The sequence below is a fragment of the Dreissena polymorpha genome, chromosome 11 (assembly GCF_020536995.1).
Source record: "Dreissena polymorpha isolate Duluth1 chromosome 11, UMN_Dpol_1.0, whole genome shotgun sequence".
Classification (NCBI taxonomy): Eukaryota; Metazoa; Mollusca; class Bivalvia; order Myida; family Dreissenidae; genus Dreissena; species Dreissena polymorpha.
The window spans coordinates 51505885-51530909 of NC_068365.1; the positions used below are offsets into that span (position 1 = coordinate 51505885).

Here is a 25025-nt window from a genome sequence, read left to right on the forward strand (position 1 = left end):
CAAAATGATCGTTTTCAATTGACGTTGCAATTGCATTTACATTTCATTTTTATGTATCCAAGTTAAAGGGGCCTTTTCACAGATTTTGGCATTTTTTAACTTATTCATTAAATGCTTTATATTGATAAATGTAAACATTGGATCGTAAAAGCTCCAGTAAAAAATCAAGAATAAAATTAAAAAAAGGAAAAGAACATTGCCCGGAGCAGGTTTCGAACCAGTGACCCCTGAAGTCCTGCCAGAGTCCTGAAGTAAAACGCTTTAGCCTACTGAGCTATTCCGCCGAGTACACATTCTTGACGTATTTTATACCTTATATAAGCAATCTTCGTAGTTTCACAAAATTTAACGACAAAAACAGAACTCTCCAAATTATTCAATCGTTTCGCGTTGCAACGCTTTATAATTTTTAGGTTTTAAAATCGTCAAAAGATGCATATAATGGCTATATTAGACCATGGTAAATGTTCAGTATTACTGTTTCCTCACAAATACCATAACTAAAACGAAAATGTGCGAATCTGAAACATCTTTTTTCAATTTTGTCAATTTACCAAAGCGTGAAAAGATCCCTTTAACCGTTTTCGTGAGTATTATCGGAGACAAGACATGATATGTATGGACGAAGAAGACGTTTTTACAATGGATCGGAGATCGTCGTCAATATTTGTGGAATCAAGTCACGTGGCGATGAACCATGTGACGTTTTTAGTCAATAAAACTTGGAGTCACTATTCCAACACCGAATGCGTGTGGTTTAAATCATTCTGCACAGAACACCCACTGCAAATCGCCGTATATTCTTTTTTCACGCGTGTATTAGGGTGGCTATTTTCGTCATTCTTAAAACACTATTTTGTTCATCATACAGTATTTCTTTGACGACAGATTTAATTAGAAAATCAGAGTGATTCGTAGCAACTCGGCGAAATTCAATGTGAAATAGTCTTTAGGTTGATTAGCCCGTCTTTGACATTAACCCATTTATGCCTAGCGTCTAGAAAAAAGGCCTTTGCAAACAGCGTAGACCCAGATGAGACGCCGCGTCTCATCTGGATCTGCGCTGTTTGCTTTCGTGAATTTCTGTAAGAAATATTCTAGATATAGAAATAAATACTAAACATCCCTAATTTTGGAAATAAATTAATCCAATTTAGAAGGATGAGAGAGTCCACTAGGCATAAATGGGTTAAGAATAAAATATATTAGGGTTAAAAAAATCGTCGTTGCTATCCCAGACTGAAAACTGTGTGTTTTCAAATCTGTGTAAAAAGTGGCCACTATTTGAATGCAAAAAACTAATTGGACCTAAACTTTTATGTTAATATTTCAAACGTTAAAGTTTTATTTTAAATTAGTGCCGTTGTGTTTTTCATGTGCTGTTGTTTTTTTCTGAATTAACCCATTTATGCCGAGCGTCTAGAAAAAATGCGGCGTCTCATCAGGGTCTTCGTTGTTGGCTTAAAGGAATTTCTGTAAGAAAAATTCTTAATATAGAAATAAATATACTAGACATATCTAATTTTGGAAATAAATTGATCCAATTTAAGGGATGGGAGAGTCCACTAGGCATAAATGGGTTAATCCAATAGGTCAATGGCCACTTATACTAGGTAGATGACCACACAAAAATCGGTTAATGTCTATAAAATGGACTACAAAAAAAAACAAAAAAAACATTCACGACACATTCCATCAGTACGGCACTTTGTATTTAATATGGCCGCAACGTCAAATTCTAACAGTGCACGAACGACGATTCGCTGGAAAATAATTCGGTGCATCAAACACGAACTAAATATATAACGGTGCACATATGTCACGCTGGTGTATGCAATGATGAGCGTTTGTGGATCACGTTTATGCGTAAGCAATAAAGGGACGCCGTAAAAAAGTTTAATGGTGATATTCGCGGATTTCAGCGCGTTTAAATACGTAATGCTAGTCTACTGCATATTCTCCATCAATAGAATATACTCCGATAACACCTGTTAGAAACCTTAAATTGAAGCAATAATTGATTTCCCCCTTTGAAGTTTTCCCTAGATAATAAATGTACGCTCACGGAAGCATTTGAGTGTCAGGTTTTAATCTACATCTTGTCAAAAAGCTATTTCCATTATATGATAGGTGTTTATGTTGCTATGTCACTAATTAGGACGCTTCTTTGATCTCTTGAAATGTCGGACATTTTCCTCGGTGTAACAGAAAAGATAAGACGAACCGATGCTGATGGAAGTATCGAATTAGAGGGCAACGCCAAGAGTCGACACGACACTCTGTAATCAATGTAAATGTTTATGATGTTGCAATGTTGTCGCAATGTGCGATGTGGCTGATACAGTCAAGTGTTGACATTTTTCTTTTTTATTTCAGCGCGGGAGTCCCGCAGATGGCTGATTTCACCGACATTTTTGAAACGTTATTTTGCTTGATTAAATATGATGCGATCATACCTTTTTAATCTTTAACATTTGTTTTAAACCCATTTATGCCTAGCGTCTAGAAAAAAAGGCCTTGGCATAATGCGGCGTCACATCTGGGTCTGCGCTGTTTGCTTAAAGGAATTTCTGTATGAAATATTCTAAATATAGAAATAAGTATACTAGAAATTCCTAATTTTGGAAATACATTGATCCAATTTAGACGAATGGGAGAGTCCACTAGGCATAAATGGGTTAAGTTTTCATTTGGCCAAAATGGAACCAGTCTCTTAAAGAAATACCACTTAAACGTCACTCAGCTTTGTTATTATGGATATCAACCGTATATTAAAAATAAGACCTGTACACTAATGCATTATATTGAAAACTTTTATGTCCAAGCATTAACATAGAAAAAAATCGAAAATGCTATCGGTACTTATTTACCAGTAGAAGAAATAAACATCGAACGGAATTAACGAAGATTTTCGTAACAGTTATCCGAATGTGAATACTTTAACACAACATGCATGGCAATAAATTGCAATTTCTTTCATGTATTTTTACATAATACGTATTTATACGTAAGAATATTGATAAAGGCCTTCTTATTTTTTTAATAAATTAAATTTAATTATTTTTTTATTAAATTTTAGTGTTAACTGTGGAACATTAAAATATGATACGATTCACAATACAATACAATGGTATTTAGACATAAAACATGTATTCATAGAAAATTATTTCATTTCACAGACTGCATTTTTCTTAAGTTCAATTTGTCACTTGATAATTAAAAGCTAATTGATTTGATTTTTAACGGATGTCTTCTAACAGAAAAACCGCAAGACCTAAACTTTCATTCATGATGAAAATGCCTTTTTGGTGATTTAATGTAAATCCAATGTAATACGAACCATAAGCCCAGCTTGTCTCATGTAACACAGCAAATTATCACATCAATGAAAAAAGAAATCAATTTGTACTACAAGTTTAAATCCCTAATGAAATAAATCTGAAATTTAATTGAAAACATTCCATTACGCGCCGCGGTAGTGGGTTAACAATAACAAGGCGGGGAAGCGATCAAAAGCTCTCGTTATATCATTTTGTGCGGGAAATGATGTTACAAGTGTGAAATAAGTCGTGTAGCTTTTGTCGCTAAATAAAAAATCTATTGATTACGGAGTTCATGCTGTTTTGTGAACCTGCGTTTATCAATTTCTCAAGCTAAGACGGTATGAAGTGGTGATTCATTGAATGGATTTTGGTAGGTATTGCTTTCTTCCGTTGAAGATATTTTTGCGAAATCTACTTCCAGCTGAGAAGCGCTATTTGTCGTGATCATATTCAGTCTTCAATGTTTTTGATCAAAGTGGAGAAAACAGCAAGCAACTATGTACTTGCATACACTCACTACAATCACGGACAGTATGGTTATTTTACCAGCGTAGAACAGGCCAATTAACGACCCAGTAAGGTGTCCGAAGTTCAAAGCAACGAATTACTCATACCAGTACATACTGTCTAACAACTGCAGCATACCAATAAAATTTTATTTTAACTTATAATCACCATTTCTTATAAATATGTCGCCCAATGGCGCATCACGAACAAATCCTTCTAAATGCTGCAGTTTCATTCTGTATAAACATTAATGACGTTTCTTAAATGACCAAAACAATAATACATGTGCAAAGACTGTATGGAAAAAAAGAGTGCACAGTATTTCATAACTGATAATTCATCAATTTATTTCAAGATTAATTTACCTTACTCACATTTAATATGTATGTAATAAAACAGTTTAGTGTTTTATATAAATTATTGACACAGTTGCAAAACTAGATTATGTTATCTAATGGTAAAAAATCTGCAGACAAAACGATATTAATGGATAATTATTAATTTAATAGTTTTTCAAAATGGTGTTATGAATGTGAATGGTAAAACGTCTATAGATATTCCCAATATTATGACATTCATGAAATAAACACACAGCCTCTTTGATGGAAGCCGCTCTAAGAAAATCGGTCTTCTTACAGTGCGCACTGTCTCATGCCTATGAATTCTGGCAAATACCTGGCATGCCTACTTATAACAGGTAGTTGTAATTACAAAAATCAAAGACTTGCATTATTTACAACAACTATTTTTTGCATAATATCGCTTACGGTTAATGCGTATGATCACACAATTTCCTTTGTTGGTTCTGACGAAACTACTTTTTCGCCTGTAATGTTTAGATTGGTGAAACATCCTCCTAACAGATTTACGATTATCAGGATCAAAGTGGTCTTCAAAAATGTTCCCACCTTACAACAAGTGTTGTTGCTTAAGCGTGCCATGTCTGTGCCCTTTGATATTTCCTTTGAAGTTCAGCCGACATCAATTATCTACTATAACCAATCTTTCGCCTTAACTATTCGCTCTGTAATTTAGTGTCTTTCGTTTATGATGTTCATTAATAAATATTATTAATTAAGTTTACAGCAGAGATAATTTTTATATACATTTAATTACTGATTAATGAATCTGAATTGCATGTTCACACCTTTTGACAACTCATCTATCAGATCATGCGTTGGAACAAATACTTTATTGTACACAAGATACACAAAGGTAATATTAGTAATGCATGTAATTGAAGTTGGAAATTGTAGTTTGTTAAAAACAAACCTCTGTAAAGAATTTTTTTAGCAAATCAAGAAACAGAACATGCAAATGACAAACACATTACAATGTAATAATTCATAAAAAATGTATGTTCATCTAGGAATGACTTTCAGAAAATTGCGCCTCAGATAAATTCAAACAAATGTGTGTTCAATTATATTCAACTCAGCAAGACTCTCCTATACAGGTTTTGCGTGTACCGAAAAGCTCATTATAAAATGTTATCCTTAATCAATTGAACATTTAAACCATAAAGAAGAAATGATCGCCAGATAAATAAGCAAGTAACAAAAACCTTATTGGCATCATCTGTTCCTTCGATTCCGGCAACAAGGTTCAATACACCTACCTGATTTTCTCTTTGGCCATCCCTTTGATGTCATGAAGCGACGCATTCCGTCTGTGCTGGCTCTCATCTGACAGCTGACACTGTCGAAGCAGTACCAACCACCTGTCAAAAAGCAGGCAAGCTCAGCCGAAAAGACTTGTGAAAACCAGAAGATGACAACGCTTTTGCAACGAAGAGACGAAAGTCCCCAAAAAACATAAAAACAACAGTCCTCGATACAGAAAACCGGTTAACATTGTTGATTGTTTAGTGTTTTATTGACGTGAATAATTCGCGACCATCGACTGAAACGATTCTGACAAGATTTCTGGAGTACATATTTTAGCTGTCGTATAAGCCATTATCACCAGTTTGATAATAAGGCGGTGGTTTTAAAATACTTGCAAAACTATCTTTGTTCCTGTGCCTTTTGACTTTAATATGCATCTTCTTAAAAGAGTGCACTCACCTTCGAGGAATACAATCCACTTCTTACTACCGTACGACTTTCGAATGTAGTACCTGCAAAGAAAACGTCAAAGGCGTTTAAAGAGACGGATAAGCAAGTCATCGTCTAAATGTAGAATCAAATACAAAACTTTAATACTGTTTTACGAGGCCGTTCCGTACGTTTACTTGCAACTTAATATAGAAGGTAGAACATAATTCATGGGTTATTATCACTTTGAATAAGAAGTAAAAACGATTGTTAAACGTTTTTAAACTGACTTAATATTCATGTTCGTACTAATCAAATGAGTCGTGTTCTGAGAAAACTGGGCATAATGCATGTGCGTACAGTGTCGTCCCAGATTAGCAGTCCGCACAGGCTAATCAGGGACGACACTTTCCGCTTTTATGACATTTTTCGTTTAAATGAAGTCTCTAATTAGCAAAAATCCAATTTATGCGGAAAGTGTCGTCCCTGATTAGCCTGTGCACAGGCTAATCTGGGACGACACTTTATACGCACATGCATTATGCCCAGTTTTCTCAGAACGCGACTCAAATTATGCGCTGTCATCAGATTGTCTCATATGCTTATTATGAATGAATAATCTTGCAGCCAATATGATAAATGCGTGTTTTCTGAGCCAATTCTTATTGCACTTATGATTATATTTGTTTAAAAAAAACACCAGGAAGCCCCGCATGCATTGTTTTATTTTTGAATAGTTCACAAAACAGTGCCTATACATATAAATACATCAATCTTCACACACGCCCAATGTCAAAACTGTTTTGTTAACACTGTTATACGTGAAATATGAATCAAATACACACAGATGTTTGCAAATGGTCTGTAAAAAACATCAGAAATGTTTCAAGAAAATGGACAATATGAAGTATACTCTCATTTTCGATAATATTGGTTTTTGTTTTATATGTGCTTCTAAGTCAATTTCGACATCTGAAAAAGAGGATTCAAAGAGTGTATTTTTTCATAATCAATTTTTTATTCGAACTTTTGACTCTATACGACATCCGTTATATAGTGTCCATTCATAGCACAGATAATGTATGTATTACGTCAGAACTCGAAACCACGTCTATTTATTTGAATTGCGCATTTAACGTATTTGACAATGCTTCTGTTTTGTACTCATTTATTTCACGTTTGTTATGTTATTAACTTTCTGTGGTTCATGGTTTTCAAGTGATGAAATATATACGTTACAAATAGACAAAAGGTAACTGTCAGCAGCACTTTGCCAAAACGGAGAAATTATTACCAGTACAAACGGAAAGCCGTCATTATGGTGACGTTTTCTCGTTATTAATGATCGAAAGAGTAGAAGTTCGCTGGCAATAAAGCCGAACGCTCGCCATTTTTGTCAAGAGGAATTTGTTTGTTCCTTGAATTTTTGCATAATGTGACAAAATTGTTATATTTAACAAGAAAAAAATTTTCTAATTTGATTGCCTTTATCCGCAAGAATGTTACTGTAATAATACACCTGTTGTTAGTGATTATTTACAAGAAGATTAACCAAGAATGTTAATGGGCGCGTATTCACTTGACAATTAAGTAAGTATTTAATGAACTCCTCAAATATTTATTCTCTATTCTTGCGTTGAGGAATGTGCACTATGTACACGATCGCCGTGGCCTTGTGGATAAGGCGTCCGCCTCAGGATTTGGAGGTGGAAGGTTCGAGCCCCATGAGCGTTTGTCGAAGGATTGATGTTTGTCATGAGACTTGTTCCGATATGGCCGGCTCGTGAGCCGCGAGCGTTATGCCAGGCATAGTGATAGGAGTTGGGAGGTACATGGTATACACGCAAAGGTGTCTCATAAGCCAAATTGGCTGGCCCTTTCACTATAATAAAAAAGACCTTTACCTTTACATTTTACATTCAATTTCATCTTAATTTTGATACCGCTTCATTTTTGCGTATCGTTAACGAAATCATAACTATTCAAATCATTAATAATTACTATCATTATAGTAATTGTTATTATAATAATATTATTATATATATATTATTAATATTGTGATTAAATGTTATTTCATAGCTAATATTGTTATTTAATGTTATTTCATAGCAAATATATTTTAAATGGGCAAATCGATTGAATAACTACAAATATGGACACTTTAAATAAATGCACAATAGTCCTTTTAACGCATATATTTTATAGCATCAATTATATATTGATGAAATCGTTACGAAAAAAATACACACCACCGGAAAATACGCCTCGATTGGTAGTCAAACTCAATGCTAGAAAATATGCGCACTTTGATAAAGAATTTTACGAAATCACAGTTGTGTTACCACTATTGCGCATGCGTATAGCTTTACCTCATACTCATTCATAAAGATTATACATCTTATATCTTTCCCGCACTCGCGAAATGTGTCATCGGGACAACGTTTAAAAAAAAACACTGTATTGAGCATTTATACTCGAGACATTCATGTTAAACAACCATTTAATACATATTTTTGAGCGATAATCTTATTGTTGATAATATAAAACTGTATTAGCATCCGTTATGCCCTTTTATTCTGTTCATCCAGGTTTCAAACGCAACAGGAATTCGTAGACGCAAAATCGAAAAGGTGCATATGATGATTGGCATATACTAGAATTGCACGTTTTTTGTCGGACTTACAAATCTCAATACCCAGCCTAAAAAGACCCGATATGGCTCATTTTATACGCATAGGCAACAATGTTATCATTAAATGTTTACCGATATATACTGAAAAGGTTAAATGATCCGTGACTCCGTATTCTGATTTAGAGTAAATCACCTATATAGCGTGACTGTATCCAATTTCTATAATTCGATATAACTTTCATTAGGGTATTTAGAAAAACAAAAATAAGTGAATGTTCAACAGAATTACAGTCCCGATAGGAGCGTGCTTGTGTCGTCCTGACTGACGTGGAGGGAGTTGTCGGCTTGCGTGCAAATAGACATATCTGATTTTTGTATTTTTCAAATTCCGTTCACTTTTTAACCTTCAGTTAATAATTAAGATCGCTATCAGAGGGTTACAAACATTCGTTTTCTAATTTATCAATGAACAGCGTAAAATGGGCAGCGTTCCCTCCCGGTGATTAAAACGGATTAAGTGTATCATTATTGAAATTGGCGGATTCGTCAATTTGTTAATTTCACTAGCTGTGGAAATTTAATGTTAATCTTTAGTACTTCGGGGTACACGAACTTAAGCCTAAAAGGATTAAAGGTTATTAACTATTTTATGCTACTGCATTATATTTATTAAGTATTCATTGGTTGCGATTCTAAAAAAGGAAGGGAATGCTATTTGCTTTAAACGCTACCGTATAATGGGACAGGAGTTGCATGTTTGCTGCAATCAATTTGTTCGAGCGTTCACGGCTAATTTGAAATATCGAGATTTAATTTGTTTTGAACAATGGCTCATTTTACCATATAAGTGGTCTTAACGAGAATAATGTTAAATAAACACATTCCTATTTACCCAAACCATACTTCCAATATACTTTAATTCGTTTAGGAGGACTCATTGGATGTTACCACGCCCTGGGCAAGCCCTTGCTTACTGATACATAAACCATTTGTTTGTTTCAAACACAAAACATATAGGCGTATCGCTTCTTCCTGACAAATTCGATCTTTTTTCTTATTTACTTTTTATTGTCGCTGCGGTCAATTATACTCGTTGTCATTAGATTGTATTAATAAAGGAAAGGTTGCTTAAATGTTTGTCGAGTGTGATTAGCAATTTGGAGTGTGTGCTTACCCAACATGTATGCGGTCATTGATGAGGAAATCAAAAGCTCTTCACAGGTCAACGAGATTATGGAAACATTAAACAGCCCGTTTTGTACAATAAATCGTTATTATTAGTATTAAAATGGTTCGTACGTATCTTAAATGCAATGAACTATGCTTATATAGAAAATACATAATTATAATACTTACGTATATTACACCTGACGATTTTTTTATGAATGATACTCATCGGTCATTGACGTGAAACATATATTATAAATTGCGACCATTACTAAATAGTGAACCACGAAATGAACTTTTAATGTCAAGTGATATAAATATTGATATATTTGTACATTTTAATATTATCTTTATTTATATTATGCTTATCTTCACTACACGTATTTTCTCTCCCGGTCAACTGTTGCAGTAGAAGACGTGTTAAGAAGTGTATTCAATTATGAAAAATAGGTTTCATACAATACATGCAATGACATTTAGATAGAGTGACATTAAAGAAACCTTCTGGACATCTCTTATTGTATGATTATTATGCATTTGATGTAGTCTTTTGTATGTCCCGTTCAGCACCAGACAGGTGATTACTCCAATGATTGACTTCGCCTTTTGGATTCAATGGATAATCGTTTGATAGCAGTTCAGAACTATAATCTTCATTATGTTTATGAACCGTAGACTGGTTTAACTTTGGCGCCAACAGTAAGAGATTAGGAAAGGCTGAGGAAGCCGTCATAAGTCTTTGATTCTTTCGCCTTGCAGTCCGAAATTGGATCCAATGCTTTAAAGCTATTTATGTTTGACTTACAAGCCGATTTTCCTTCCGTATGCTTTGAGATCGCTGTAATTGTCAATTGCATGCATTTCGATTGCTAAATTTTTCTATCGCACGTTTTAAGATCGGTAATTTGTCTATTGCATCTTTGAGATCGGTATATTTGCCTATTGCATGTTTGAGATCGGTATATTTGCCTATTAAATGATTTTCTATCGGTATATTTGCCTATTGAATATTTTCACATCTTTACATTTGCTTATTGCATCTTTGAGATCGGAATATTTGTCTTTTGCATGCTTTTAGATTGGTGTATTGGCGTATTACATCTTCGAGATCGTATACTTGCCTATTGCATGTTTTTAGATCGGTATATTTGCCTATTGCTTCTTTGAGATCGGTATATTTGCCTATTGCATTTTTTAGATCGGTATATTTGCCTATTGCATCTTTTAGATCGGTATATTTGCCTATTGCTTCTTTGAGATCGGTATATTTGCCTATTGCATCTTTGAGATCGGTATATTTGCCTATTGCATCTTTTAGATCGGTATATTTGCCTATTGCTTCTTTGAGATCGGTATTTTTGCCTTTTGCATCTGTTAGATCGGTATATTTGCCTAATGCCTCTCTGAGATCGGTATATTTGCCTACTGCATCTTTAAGATCGGTATAATAGCCTTTTTCTTGCTTTGGTCTGTATTTGCACATCCAATAAATCAAAACAAAGAAATACATTAATTAATAAACAATGGTGCAATTGTTCCAACAGTTTCCACACTTTGGGTTGAGTTACAAATTGGTTACATCTTGTTACAAACTTTGTCAAATCGGGGTGTTCAAAAGTACCCATGTCTGTATTGATTGACACTGATTGCACATTTTTTGCAATAAGGAAATACGACCATAACGGATGAACTAATGTCTCGAGTAATAGTCTCTACGATCTACGCGCCCTTCATTAATCTATTTTTAACAATATTGACACCTTTTTAATTCGAAGCGACAGCCATGTTTCTTATTTACGAAATAAAACTTCTTTTCGGAGGAGGATATATTTAAGATTATTGCGGGTTTCGTCTACCTTAACTAATGTGCCATAAGACGAGAGCATGGCATGGACTAAAATTACAGTATTTATAAATAGAAACACATAATGTTCATGCTAAATAAAGAATGCATATTTCTTCAGTTATTTCTTCGACCAGTGGACATTATAGCCCGCACTTAAAGATATAAACATAGTTAATGTATTTCCATGAAATGTTAAAAAGCAGCTTGATATGTACATATACAGACTTTAATTAACAACTAGCTAAAAATGTACAGATAAAAACGCGGATTGTGTGTTGTCGTCGTATACAAAGCTGACGCCAATTACGAACACACAAGCGACACAAATTTAGATTATATTTTAATTAAAAACAACAACAACAACAATATCCCTTTTATACACCTTTAAAGAACAATTAAAGCTTAGCACTGTGCAGCTTTAACGATGTTAAGATGTTAAAGAATTCCACACCCCATAACACCTGGTATCAGTTCTATATCTCAGATGTTAAGAGAAAGCCTTGTTTGATCTTTTGTCATCCAGAAGTAATCTATCTTCTCGACTCTAATTTACTATTAACCAAAATAGCGCCACGCGGCCGTGTCTTTTAATTTGTATCAACGCAACGAAAGCTTCTCTTTAGCTTTAGATTTCTGCTGTTTGATCTGAGTTATAATGACCACTCTCTATACTATACACGGGTACGTTTGCCTTTATTAAACATCCTAATAAAGTAATAAAAAGACAACACTTGTCTGGTGCTTTGAAATACAAGTTTAAATTACTGTATTGGGTAAATTCAACTTAATTGGACTGTATGGGCCTATGATCGTAAAGGTTCTTATGTTGTTTTCCTCTCCAATTCGTATTTCATCGTACAACGATCAAACGCGCTCTTCAGACCCTATAAGTATACTTCTTTGTTCTGGACAACATATATTTCATCCTTTTACCAGCATGTTGTATCATGTGTGTCCGTTCACTTCCTTTTACTGTCACCCTCTAAACACTTCACAAGACCTTTATATACTTTTGTAGTCATGAACTGCATTTCCACGCATCGCTTTTGGCAAAAAACACCTATATTTGCAAATGTAACACCGTTAACACACAATTCAGCCTTTTTTTAAATGCTTTTCATCTTTCTTCTTCTCCACATCTTGGTTGCTTGATTTTCAACCTCCTTATTAGCCCATTTATGCCTAGTGGACTCTCCCATCCTTCTAAATTGGATCAATTTATTTCCAAAATTATGAAAGTCTTGTATATGTATTTCTATATTTAGAATATTCATTACAGAAATTCCTTTAAGCAAACAGCACAGACCCTGATAAGACGCCGCATCATGCGGCGTCTCATCTGGGTCTACGCTGTTTGCAAAGTCCTTTTTTCTAGACGCTGGGCATAAATGGGTTAATGGATTAAGATTCTTTATACAGTGTGTATATCGTTTAGATACTTTTGCCATGCTTTCACAAACCATATATGACGTGTCTATAAACACTTGAAGACTTTTCTAGCGCAACACTTTTAACAACTTTAATATCTCAATTATAGGTTAAAATTTTGATTAAAAATTGTATGTGTGATCATTTGACTACATTCTGAGCGAGCGACCGATAAAATCATTCATCCGTGACGATTGGACGCTTTAGCATGTGGGGTATAATTATAAGGTTTCATCTGTTCGCACGTGAAACTGGTGTAGACAATAACACGGAGCTCGCTCGTTTGCACGTTTTTTTATAACTTTTTGACATATTTTTTACGGAAGTAAAGAGTTGTTCAACTATTTTACGTGAATTTATTGGCTCTCCATATACGATGAATGTACAGAGCCATATACGATGAATGTACTAGTATACACATTCACAATTTCGGGTTTATTGTTTCAATAATAAGATGTTCCTAAAATTGTTTTTCTATACACCCTACACCAACTGCATTTATCCGACCTATGTTCATAATAATTTTACCCCAACCATCTGTTTTTCTTAGCGCTTATATTACCAGATAAGGCGTCGTAGCGACAATGTATCCATCTATGACGTCGTAGCGATAGATAGGTTGTCACTTTGATCGGAGATAAAGGTCGCTTATAATTACAAACATGTTAATTATCCTGGGGTAAAAAAAAAATGAATTTTTAGCTCAGAATTTCTTTTTTCTGAAATAAATAAATATTGATTTAGGCGATATTGATTTTTTTCAATTCTCGAACACCAGGGTTAAACAACATTTTCTATATTTGATTAAAAAATGCTTGAAATATCAAAATGTCACATCATTTCGTATCACTACCACTTTGGAGTGCCCAAAATGAAATGTCATCATTTTCGTGGATATTTTAATTGCATATTGTCCACACGTTCCCGTCTGTACACAAATAATTTTAGTCTTATAACGTTCACCTGACAACCGCGGTAACATATGAGGACATATTAATAGTATTTCCTTTTTATCTCTAACAGGTCTATCTTACTAATTTTGATAACGGACACGCATTGAAGTCAAAATTTCTATCTGCTAGTCTGTTTGCAACTCAATCCAACACAATTATCTTCATGTTTTTAGTCCGGTTCATGAACACGAAACAGTATTGCAACCCTTTTAATATCAACAGCATTTTCAGAATTCTACCTTATCACTAAGTGTCTCTTTAAATGTCGAATGTTTGACCTCGACAAACAAAGATGTTAGAGTATGTAGCCTTTCTTACACGCTAGATCAAAACGTAAACATGGCTTTGATGTCAAGATTAGATAAAATACTTACCACTTCTAATGATACGCCATGAAGTAAATGCGAAAATATGCGTTTAGTTCTCCTTTAAAACATTTCGTTTAACGTTGTGACTCTCTACTTATTTGTTTTATTAATGGTCGTGTTATCTTGAGGAAGTTCAAGGTGGTTTCATACAGTTGTTGTCGATGTATTTTACACGCACTGTGACCATTATTGCTACCATTGACTGCGTATTGCTAATTTGAAATGAACAGTTTATTACGAGTTGTTATGCGAGCAAGCCTTCAAAATACATGATTTAACAAAGAGACAATATAGCGACAATAACTAAACGAAGTTACCAAACAAATATAAAAACATAACTTGTACAACTTAAAAGTTTTTAGTAACATTACAAACATAATGATATATCAGAATATACCATTCAATATATAATATATTGCAAAGTTATGGTTTTGTAAAACATTAATAGGAATTGCAAATAGACCTGCGTTCGCAGCTGGTAGCACTCCAAACCCAGATTGCAGCGAGTTCATACACATTTCTAATGTATGGTATGCAATGAAACTTTATTACGTGTATAGTTAAAGAATTCTGGAACTTTGTCAAACTCGCATATGTAGTCTCAAATCATGTTTTTCTTTATTTTTGACAGCTCATTAACTTTATACAGATTCTTTATCGAAATATTAAGGATTCTATATAATTATTTTGATAAAACTATCTACACATCTCCCTTCAAAGGTTTCTTTGATATTTACAGCAAAGCAAGTTCTTATATAGATCAGCTATCAATATTGGCGATAGGCCTTTTTCGTTTTGTCAATATTACAGTTGATGATAAAGATTTTGTCTCATCCTAATTATACTATATATCGAGAAACGTGCGCTTTGACTATTATATTCATATAAGTGTAACTATTTAAGAATTAGAAAACCTCACTTCAGGCCAAATGGCAGAATAGTGACCAGCCAGGCAGCCCCCAATAGTATATGGACCTCAGCCATTCTCAACTGGTGTGCCGCATATCGTTCTGTTTACATACAATACTGCAAAAACGCGATGTATGTTTCTGGTTTATTTGTTTATTTGTTTGTGTCATATGTTTGAAGATGAGCACCTATTGCAATATTTGAAAATGTACTATAATGCTCTTATACTCTGTTTCATATTTACAGAACCGCATGTAAATATAAGTCACCACCCTAATTATTTGATAACACTAAGGGTGGGTTAACAGACATCGTCACAAAAATATTATACGGATTCGAATTGTGTCGTTCTTAATCGTCTCTCTGTGAGCGATCAAAAATAGACCCAACACTATATCGTAATTATGCCAGTAATTGCATTTATTTAATAAGCCTTCATTCGTAGGAGATCATATTTGTTGTTGGCGCATTTGAGCAAAAACAAAACCGTCCACTACTAATAGCTAATAGCTGAGCAGTCGGGACAGGCTAATCAGGGACGATACTTTCCGCCTAAACTAGATTTTTGCTAAGAAGAGACTTTCTTTTAACAGAAAATATCATAAAAGCGGAAAGTGTCGTCCCTGATAAGCCAGTACGGACTGCACAGGCTAATCTGGGACGACACTTTACGCACATGCATTAAACCCTCTTTTCACAGAGCACGGCTCCCATACAATGAATAAAACTGTGGCACCGCCTTGTGACGTTCAATTTCAAGCAGTAAGGACCCAAATAGGTTCTAGCTTCAAACCCCACATGTACCCCAGATTATTTTTATTTAACATTAAAGTTTATCGCATGCCATACCGTGTTTCCCATGTAATATTACCATTACGAATATTTTTTTATCCCATTTTCACCGAGACATTGACGGTATAACACCTTATGAAATATACTAGCCTGTCTCCAACACTGTGGGATATACCTGTCGCGTGCACGGACTACACGGATGGTGTGTATTTTGGTTATGTAGTCTATTCGTTTTGCTTTTGGAAGTAAGTAAATGTAAGGGTATTTTCTTTGATGAATAAACTTTGTGATTTTATCAAAGAAAGTCTATTCAGTAAGAATAACCCGTTTGCAATAAGTGTTTCAAAACTTTATATTATTTTTACGGATTATCTTGTGTTTGGATCGCAAACTAAAGGATGTGAAGGCTAGATCAAGACGCCATCAAAATCTGCAGCGTCCACGAACAAATAAGGCGAGTAGTTTTTTTTGGATAATTTATGTTTAGAACGACTCTGTGTGTAAGTTGGCATCGACATCATTTTGTCAGGAGCAATCGCCGCCTTATTTGATTTTGATCATTTTCTTTCGAAAAAAAAATTAATAAGATCCTCCTTTCGCGGTCGTAGTGTATTAAAATGTGCATGCTGCGTAAAATTGAATCGAGGCATATTATGGTGATGTTTTTTCTCGTTGTAAGTTTTTGTGTGATTTTTTTAAAGACTATTTTGCGTACCAGAACAAATACATTGTATATCACTACGCATGGTTGCATTCGTTAGATTTTAAGCACTTTTAAGAATAACTTAAAATTATTGTTACGGTTATTAGATCTATTTATTTTAAATGTCACGTTGAAAAAAATGGGATAAATAGAATACTAGGTTTCAGTTAAATACAGAGGAGTTTATGTTGCTCGGCTCGAAAACCGAAAGCGCTCGCCAAGGCTCGCGCTCCCGGCGTTCTAAGCCTCGCAACATAAACTTCTCTGTATTCAACGCTAACCTAGTATTCTCTATATCTTACACATGTGTAATATACTTTAAAAGCGTTTTCATTGGCTTAGTTTTCGTTCGATTGACCAATCGCACTTTGTTATTTTGCTTTTCTATACACCCTACACCAACTGTATTTATTCGACCTATGTTCATAATAATTTTACCCCAACCATCTGTTTTTCTTAGCGCTTATATTACCAGATAAGGCGTCGTAGCGACAATGTAACCATCTATGACGTCGTAGCGATAGATAGGTTGTCACTTTGATCGGAGATAAAGGTCGCTTATAATTACAAACATGTTAATTATCCTGGGGTAAAAAAAAAATAATTTTTAGCTGAGAATTTCTTTTTTCTGAAATAAATAAATATTGATTTAGGCGATATTGATTTTTGCTAAGAAGAGACTTTCTTTTAACAGAAAATATCATAAAAGCGGAAAGTGTCGTCCCTGATTAGCCAGTACGGACTGCACAGGCTAATCTGGGACGACACTTTACGCACATGCATTAAAATTATTGTTACGGTTATTAGATCTATTTATTTTAAATGTCACGTTGAAAAAAATGGGATAAATAGAATACTAGGTTTCAGTTAAATACAGAGGAGTTTATGTTGCTCGGCTCGAACACCGAAAGCGCTCGCCAAGGCTCGCGCTCCCGGCGTTCTAAGCCTCGCAACATAAACTTCTCTGTATTCAACGCTAACCTAGTATTCTCTATATCTTACACATGTGTAATATACTTTAAAAGCGTTTTCATTGGCTTAGTTTTCGTTCGATTGACCAATCGCACTTTGTTATTTTGCTGAAATGACGTTGCAACGTCAAATGACGTCACAAAATGTAAAAAAAACTTTAGGGATTTATCATTATGTTTGCATAAATATTTATTTAATTTGCTCATTAAAAAGCATGTGATAAAAAAGATCTGACATTCGTTGTCATTACATACCATATTATATTAAACTCGTCCAGGAAATTCGTTAGTAAGCGCGCCAAAGGCTCGCTTACTAACAAAATTCCTGAACTCGTTTAATAAAATATGGTATGATATGACAACTCGTGCCAGATTCTCTCTATATATATATATATTTAAAATTTGAAATCATAGTATTACAATTAAATTAAAAACACTAAAAAACAATTCAATTAAAATAGCAATTAGATTTCAATGTAATAACACTTAAACTAATGAATTGTTTGATGCAAACCGGAACAACAGAATTGTAACTATTTGAGACACATTAAATAAAGCCTAAACAAGTTTTAACTTCATCTTGTCTTTTATCAAAGGGTTTAGGAGCTTACCATCATATATCGTCATATTTTGATCATCGTTATGCAATATTTATAAATTTGTTATATCATGCTCAGTTTATGGAAGACCATGAATATTTGTGTAACATGTTAAGCAGTTTTATAAAGAACAAGCATGACCTCGACTGCCAGTGATATTTCAACTGTCAGTGATATTTTGACTGCCAGTGATATTTCGACTTTCAGTGATATTTCGACTATTCAGTGATATTTCGACTGCCAGTGATTTCTCAACTGCCAGTGATATTTCGACTTTCAGTGAAATTTCTACTTTCAGTGAAATGTCGGCTTTCAGTGAAATTTTGACTGCCAGTGATATTTCGACTTTCAGTGATATTTCGACTTCCAGTGATATTTCGACAGCCATTGATATTTCGACTTTCAGTGAAATTCGGACTGCAAGTGATATTTCGACTGCCAGTGGTATTTCGACTTGCAGTGATATTTAGACTGCCAGAGATATTTCGACAGTTAGTGATATTTCGACTTTCGGTGAAATTTCGACATTTAGTGATATTTCGACTTTCAGTGATATTTCGACATTAAGTGATATTTCGATTTTAGTGAAGTTTCGAATGCCAGTGATATTTCGATTGTCATTTATATTTCGACTTTCAGTGATATTTCGCCTGCCAGTGATATTTCGTCATTTAGTGATATTTCGACTGCCATTGATATTTCGACATTCAGTGATATTTCGACTTTCAGTGAAATTTCGACTGCCAGTGATTTCTCGACTGTCAGTGATATTTCGCCTACCTGTGATATTTCGACTGTCAGTGATATTTTCACAGCAATTGATATTTTGACTGTCAGTGATATTTCCACTGTAATTGATATTTTAACTGTCAGTGATATCTCGACGGCCTGTGATATTTCGACTTTAAATGTAACACATAATAAAGCGAAGTCTAAAATAACGCATCTTTATGATGCTGTGTGTTTAGGTCTGATTTATTGCGTGTAAATTGGTATTTTACTTTCTGATTTAGTCACGGGTTTGATTTAATTGTCGCTTGTACGTCCAAACAAGATTTTGTAAAATAAATGAGAAAGCTCGGAAGAAATATATTTCAGACGAGGTTCCTGTTAATAAGGTTACGTTTCAAAATCGAACGCTTAGGTTCTGTAGCTACGGTTTTCTTTGTCACTTTTAAACTCCAAAATGTCTGATTATTATTAAAAGAAAATCAGGAAAAAATTTTTTTTAGATAAAGTATCTCTAATACGATTACATTGCTGTATGATACTATTACAATGATGTTCTTCATGTTGCGTATGTTGCTCTTTTTTCGACATGGCAACATCTTAGTTGTTCTTGAAAATCATAAACTACCTAAGTATACAAATATATATTTCTTAATTGAACGTACTGTTGTTATTGCACTATTCGTTGTTAAAGTCGTCAACATAGCTCCCTGTTTAAATGACTGACAGCATATGCAATTGTTAACTATATGCTTTTAATGCACCAATGAAATTATACCGTCTGGAGTAATCAAATGACTTTAAATAACAGGTCAATTGGTAAACTACATGGAAGTGATGCAAATTGTCATTGGTGTAATACATTTAAAATTCGATGCACCAAACGGTTAAACTAGCACACGGTCAAACATGTTCTTTGCAACAGAGTCAATTTAGCTCTTGAATATACGTATTAATCACACCAATGGGCACATGTGTTTGTAGCAACAAATATTAAAAAGGTACGTTAAAATATAATTTGCAATAAGAGTTGAAATAAAACTTTGAATATCCTTTACAATAAGAACTCTGAAAACACATGTTTTTGAAGCAATTGTTTAATACCAATCACTTTTGAAGCGTGTTCCTTGCAGCAAGTGTTTACCAATCAGTTTTGATGCGTGTTCCTTGCAACACGTGTTTACCAATCACGTTTAATGCGTGTTCCTTGCAACAAGTGTTTACCAATCACGTTTGATGCGTGTTCCTTGCAACAATTGTTTACCAATCACTTTTGATGCGTTTCCTTTGCAACAATTGTTTACCAATCACGTTTGATGCGTGTTCTTTGCAACAATTGTATACCAATCACGTTTGATGCGTGTTCCTTGCAATAATGGTTTACCAATCACGTTTGATGCGTTATCCTTGCAACAATTATTTACCGTTCACGTTTGATACGTGTTCTTTGCAACAATTGTTTACGAATCACTTTTGATGCGTGTTCCTTGCAATAATTGTTTACCAATCACGTATGATGCGTATTCTTTGCAATTGTTTTACCAATCACTTTTGATTCGTGTTCTTTTCAACAGTGATGAAAAGAGCACATTGATTATACGTTTTGTTTGCATCAAGAGTTTAATTCATCCTTCAAATATAAGCATTATGCGCACAATATGTTGTTTAGTCATTTCAATACGTTTTCTTTGCAACTCGGGTTAACCAAGCACTTTGACATGCATGTTCTTTGCTACGTAGGTTTGACTACACGTGTCTTTGCAATAAGAGATACATTTACATTTACAAGATATGTGTCCCGTGAAATAAGTTAAACTAGTATTTTGCATCGCATGCTTTTGGCACTTACTGTATATATACATAAGCTATGTATTTTTGGCATCAAAAGACGGTCATGCGCAGTGAATATTATGTATATAGCATTAACTGAGTCCAAAAACTGCACTGAATACATTTATACTTCATTTGTAATATAATACAATATGTACATTTCTTGTAATAAATAGTGAATTAAATAGAACTAGTCATAATCCTTGCACATGGATTGCAAGAAACATACTTTAAATAAGTTTTATAAGGCCCACTACAATCTTTTACTGTAAGTATAAAGTTTTAGGCTTTGATACAAAACAAAATCAATACACCCTTCATAAACATTTTTCTTCAAGTGACTTGAATATTATTTTCGTATGTAGTGATTGCATATTTATCATAATAGTATATATGTTTTTGCAAAACATGACATATTATAAACCTCGGCATTGGGTCGTGAAACATGCAGGTAAATAGAGCGTTAGCGTTCGCGAGAAACTTACTTCACCTCTGTATCCGTTGAAGAATCGTAGAGGCGATATGGTGATGTAGCAATGAGTACGGTGGAAAGCAAGAACGTGCAGGTTAACAAGGGTGAAACAAATGCATTGCTTGATGTATGTGTATGTCATGCCGTGACTGAGGTTGTATAAAATGTTGCTTATGCAGAAAGCGCGTTTTATAGTGACGTTGTTTAATACTGTGTGGGACGAGCATTACGGATATATGACAAGCGATTGTTGGTGGCGTTTTCTGTGAAACATTCGATGCGATGCATCGCCATAAATGAAGAAACCTCTGCTGTTGAAACGTATGCACCTTAACATGTAATTTTTTCGTAAGTTGTTTAATATAATAGATGAGTTGTATGGGATTAATAGCATACTGCATAGAACATGATTGACGTTTAATGGTTGTGATTCTTGCCACGGCTTCGCTCACTCTTATTTCTTAGAATACCTAAATTCTAAATTTAGTATAAATTTTACATTAATTTATAAAATGCTAAATTATAACTAAACATTAACCATGATTAAACATGGATTTTTTTCTGTGTTTCGCAACCTTTAATAAACTAATCTTATGGACGGCTACTAAATAGTCAGAAATCTATAGCTGCTTTCTTCTGAGCGTGGAACGTTAACAGCGCGAGGACATAACAGTGAGAGTAGAACGTTTAGTTTTATGTAAAGTTAACACTAAGATGATGAAGCAATGATCTTACACCGTGCGTTGCTTGATAAATCGACGTCAAACTCAATCGATTTCAGCTGTTTCTCAAACGACGTTCAAAGTCTGTGTTAAGAACACTGTGACCTCTTTATTTTTATTTTACGTGTTCCAGTATAATATTTGAATACGTGTAACTTATGTCTCACATCGCAAAAATAATAACAAATGCATGTATTTTCATAAATATTTCCGTTGAAATGAAAGTGATCTTGCTCAGTGCTTTATATTTCTGCTTTTTTTTATCTAGTGCATTTGGCAAAATAATGGGTTAGTTACTACAAGAGGAACGCGGTGACCTTTATGCACTCACATAAGTTCAATCCGCACCAATTATTAAAGACTTGACCTGGTGACTTAGTTGTGGACCCCACTTAACCCATATCCAAATACGGCCTTGACATTTTCAAGATAAAATAACATAACAGAATATTGTCAAGATAAGTAAATAAGGCTTATATCGTGGTAGCAATGGTTTTCTAGCTTTTGGTCTGGTGACCTAGGTGTTGGATGCACTTGAGTCAGAATCAAACTTGGCATTCATAGTATCAAGAATTGCATTCTGGCAAAATTAAAATATGGCTCTTATAGAGTTAAAACAGGTTAATATGAGAGAAACCTAATGACCAAGTTTTTGGACCCTTGATCAGGATTCGAACTAGGTCCAAATATTTCCAAGATAAACTCTCTGCCCAAGTTTCATCAGAGCACACTTTGTGATTCAACAACAACTAAGTCAAACGTAACTACAATATAATACTAATACAACTTCTGTACGCCCGTGCTCGGAACAACCGTAAAAACGATATAGATATGTTATGTAAAAACAACACATCATCCTCTCGTAGTGTAAAAATTCCATTCTTAAAATTCCTGTCCACAATTTCGCATCTCGTTATCTTTATATGAGTCGCGTTCTGAAAAAACTGGGCATAATGCCTGTGCGTAAAGATTCGTCCCATATTAGCCTGTGCAGTCCGCATAGGCTAATCAGGGACGACACGTTTCGCCTAAACAAGATTTTCGGTAAGAATGGACTTCCTTTAAACGAAAAATACCATACAAGTGGAAAATGTCGTCCCTGATTAGCCTGTGCGGACTGCACAGGCTAATCTGGAACGACACTTTACGCACATGCATTATGCCCATTTTTCTCAGAACGCGACACACACACATATATATATATATGTTCATAGAATTAAACACGGGCATTACGGAGTCAATTAATTGGTCGTTACCCGTGACCTATGTAACGTGACAGATTTAGAAACAATACAAGTTATCATCCCCGCATACTCGGACCAATATCGGGTTTTATTCACGAAACTTCAAAGAATTAATATTCAATTTTGACTTGTATTTGTATGTGGCATAACATCATTAATGTTCACCAAACGGTTCATAAAGATGCGTCCGAGATATAACTGGTAGTTTAAAATGTGGTCGAGATATACCTACACGTTTAAACTGTGCTCATAGAAAAATGCTTGTACAAGAACGGCTACACATTTGAATGGGGGTATCAAAGGTATTCCCCTTAATACGATTCACACACTCTCTTTCACTCTCTTCCTTCCTCCCTAAATCCCTCCCTCCCTTCCTCTCTTTCTTCATCTTGATTAAGCAAAATATTTACACCATACCAAAAATACTTGTATGTTTCACGCCCATCCTTGGGATTAGAACTCACGCCTAGAGAATATAGTGCACTTCCATGAGAATTGTGCACTCCCATGAGAATTGTGCAACTGTTGAAATACGTTATCAACGGTGTGAATGTGTACGTATATACATTTCATTAATAACGATTTGTTTCACTACAAATAATATAACTTATTTCCCCGCACACGCGTAGTGTCAATAAGACAACGTGTTGTTGTTTTTATTCCTAAATAAACATTGCACTATTTAGATATAAATAAAGTTATACTTGTTCAGCAACCATTTCATTAATACTTTTGACGAAATATAAATATATGTTTTTGAAATTTATAAACGTATATTCGTCAATATTCCCCTTTAAATGAATTTAATAATATTGGGCTGCTCTAGTAGTTGCTTATAATCTTCAGAGAAATGCACTTTAGATTACACTGAGGAGCTTTGTAAAAATAAGGGCCTTAGACTCACCCGGCGGGGGTTCCGTCATTGCACGTGATTGAGTCGTTGGACAGGAACTTCCGGCGCAGTTTTGGGACATCTCGGACACCGCAGTCGTGAGAGCTCTGGGCTATCTCCTTCAGTGCTTTTATTAAACTGTCCGTCTTGCCAAGCTTCTCGAGCTGCTCAAAATCCAAATTGATGTCATTAGCGCTCCTGTGGTCATGTATTGAATATGACGTCACCATGGCTAGTGCACATGTCGCGAAAATCCATAACAATCGAATCTCACAATCCCGCATTTTCTTAAGTAGTAATGTTCTGTTTTATATATCCTTGTGTCATTTTCTTTACATCTATATGATCGATTTTTTCGAACTACATGGTGAACATCTTATATAATAATGTGAAATAAAGCTCTATAAAATATGTAGTTTGCATCCACAGTTTTATAGGTACATCAAAGGTGTGTATCACATACTTTATCCAGCCGTTGTATGCATTAAAAAACGTTCAATGTGACCGACTACAAGTGTTTTGGCGATTATTTAAACCTGTTAACATTTTATCATGATAAATGTATTAAGAAATACCATGTTATTTTGTTTATTTTGTATGTTAAATGTAATATATCCCAAAATATAATAATAATAATAATAATAATCGCAACGCTCAATTTTAATAAACTATTCAAGCTATCTGAAGTTAAATTACTTTAATAATTGGTAATCCATGAACGTTTGCACTCTTCCATGGTACTATGAGTTATAAAACACTATCAACTAATAATGAATGTAATGAGCCCGAAGCTTAAAGCCGCATTAAACGCCTGTTAGCGTCCAAATCTACAGGTCGCAAATTATTCAAAACACGCCTTTATTATATAGACCCAGTTATTTCTCCAATCTCCGTCGCACTGC

General features: G+C 34.4%; 1 protein-coding gene across 1 annotated transcript in view; it reads right to left on the reverse strand.

Moving 5' to 3' along the window:
• LOC127850252 (palmitoleoyl-protein carboxylesterase notum1-like) overlaps positions 1-24728 on the reverse strand; it is a 42407-nt gene extending 17679 nt beyond the window's left edge. The window contains exons 1-3 of the mRNA XM_052383133.1: positions 24136-24728; positions 5897-5949; positions 5449-5550 (exon numbers count right to left, since the gene is read on the reverse strand). Coding sequence (XP_052239093.1) covers positions 5449-5550; positions 5897-5949; positions 24136-24407 — 427 coding nt within the window. The 5' untranslated portion in view covers positions 24408-24728. The remainder of the gene's footprint in view (positions 1-5448; positions 5551-5896; positions 5950-24135) is intronic.
• Positions 24729-25025: the final 297 nt, after the last annotated feature.